We start from the raw sequence: 423 nt of genomic DNA, 5'->3' as shown, positions 1-423 counted from the left end.
GGGGTGGGTGTGCACAGTCATGCATGTGTGCACGCGTGTGTAGGTCTGTGCTTGTCGGTGCCGGTGAGCACGCCGGTGTGCGCCCACCCGTGCCTATGCACGAGCCCAGGGTGCGCAGCCGTGTGTCCATCTGTCGAGCTTGTCCGTGTGTCCGTGTGGGGCTGGGGGGGGGGGGGGTGAAGGCCAGCCGGAGCCGGCGGCCGAGGTAAAGCCGTAGCCATGGCGACGGGAGCAGGATCCGGTGGCCCCGCAGGGATGCTGGTCCCTCCAGACCCTCCCGGCCGCCCGGGCGCGGGGGCTGCCACAGGTCGGTACCACCGCACCGGGACTGGGGCCGGGCTGGGGGTGCCTCCCCGGGGGGGTGAGGCTGAGCCAGGGCTGGGGGCAGTCGCCATAGCGGGGATGGGCTTTGGGGACACCCCC

General features: G+C 72.6%; 1 protein-coding gene across 4 annotated transcripts in view; it reads left to right on the top strand.

The window, feature by feature from the left end:
- Window positions 1-423, top strand: part of SEMA4A (sema domain, immunoglobulin domain (Ig), transmembrane domain (TM) and short cytoplasmic domain, (semaphorin) 4A) — an 8,742-nt gene that overhangs the window by 365 nt on the left and 7,954 nt on the right. For 3 of the 4 annotated variants that reach the window (XM_010564098.1, XM_010564097.1, XM_010564101.1), the window contains exon 1: window positions 1-307. This exon is cut by the window's left edge and continues 162 nt beyond it. The exons of the other annotated variant lie outside the window; for it this stretch is intronic. In XM_010564098.1, the coding sequence (XP_010562400.1) occupies window positions 220-307 (88 nt within the window). In that variant the 5' untranslated portion in view covers window positions 1-219. The remainder of the gene's footprint in view (window positions 308-423) is intronic. 4 annotated transcript variants of the gene reach the window in all.

Source organism: Haliaeetus leucocephalus, unplaced genomic scaffold (genome assembly GCF_000737465.1).
Source record: "Haliaeetus leucocephalus isolate CR32 unplaced genomic scaffold, Haliaeetus_leucocephalus-4.0 Scaffold175, whole genome shotgun sequence".
Classification (NCBI taxonomy): domain Eukaryota; kingdom Metazoa; phylum Chordata; class Aves; order Accipitriformes; family Accipitridae; genus Haliaeetus; species Haliaeetus leucocephalus.
Note: the sequence above shows the minus strand (reverse complement) of the source record. Positions and strands in the feature narration are given on the sequence as shown.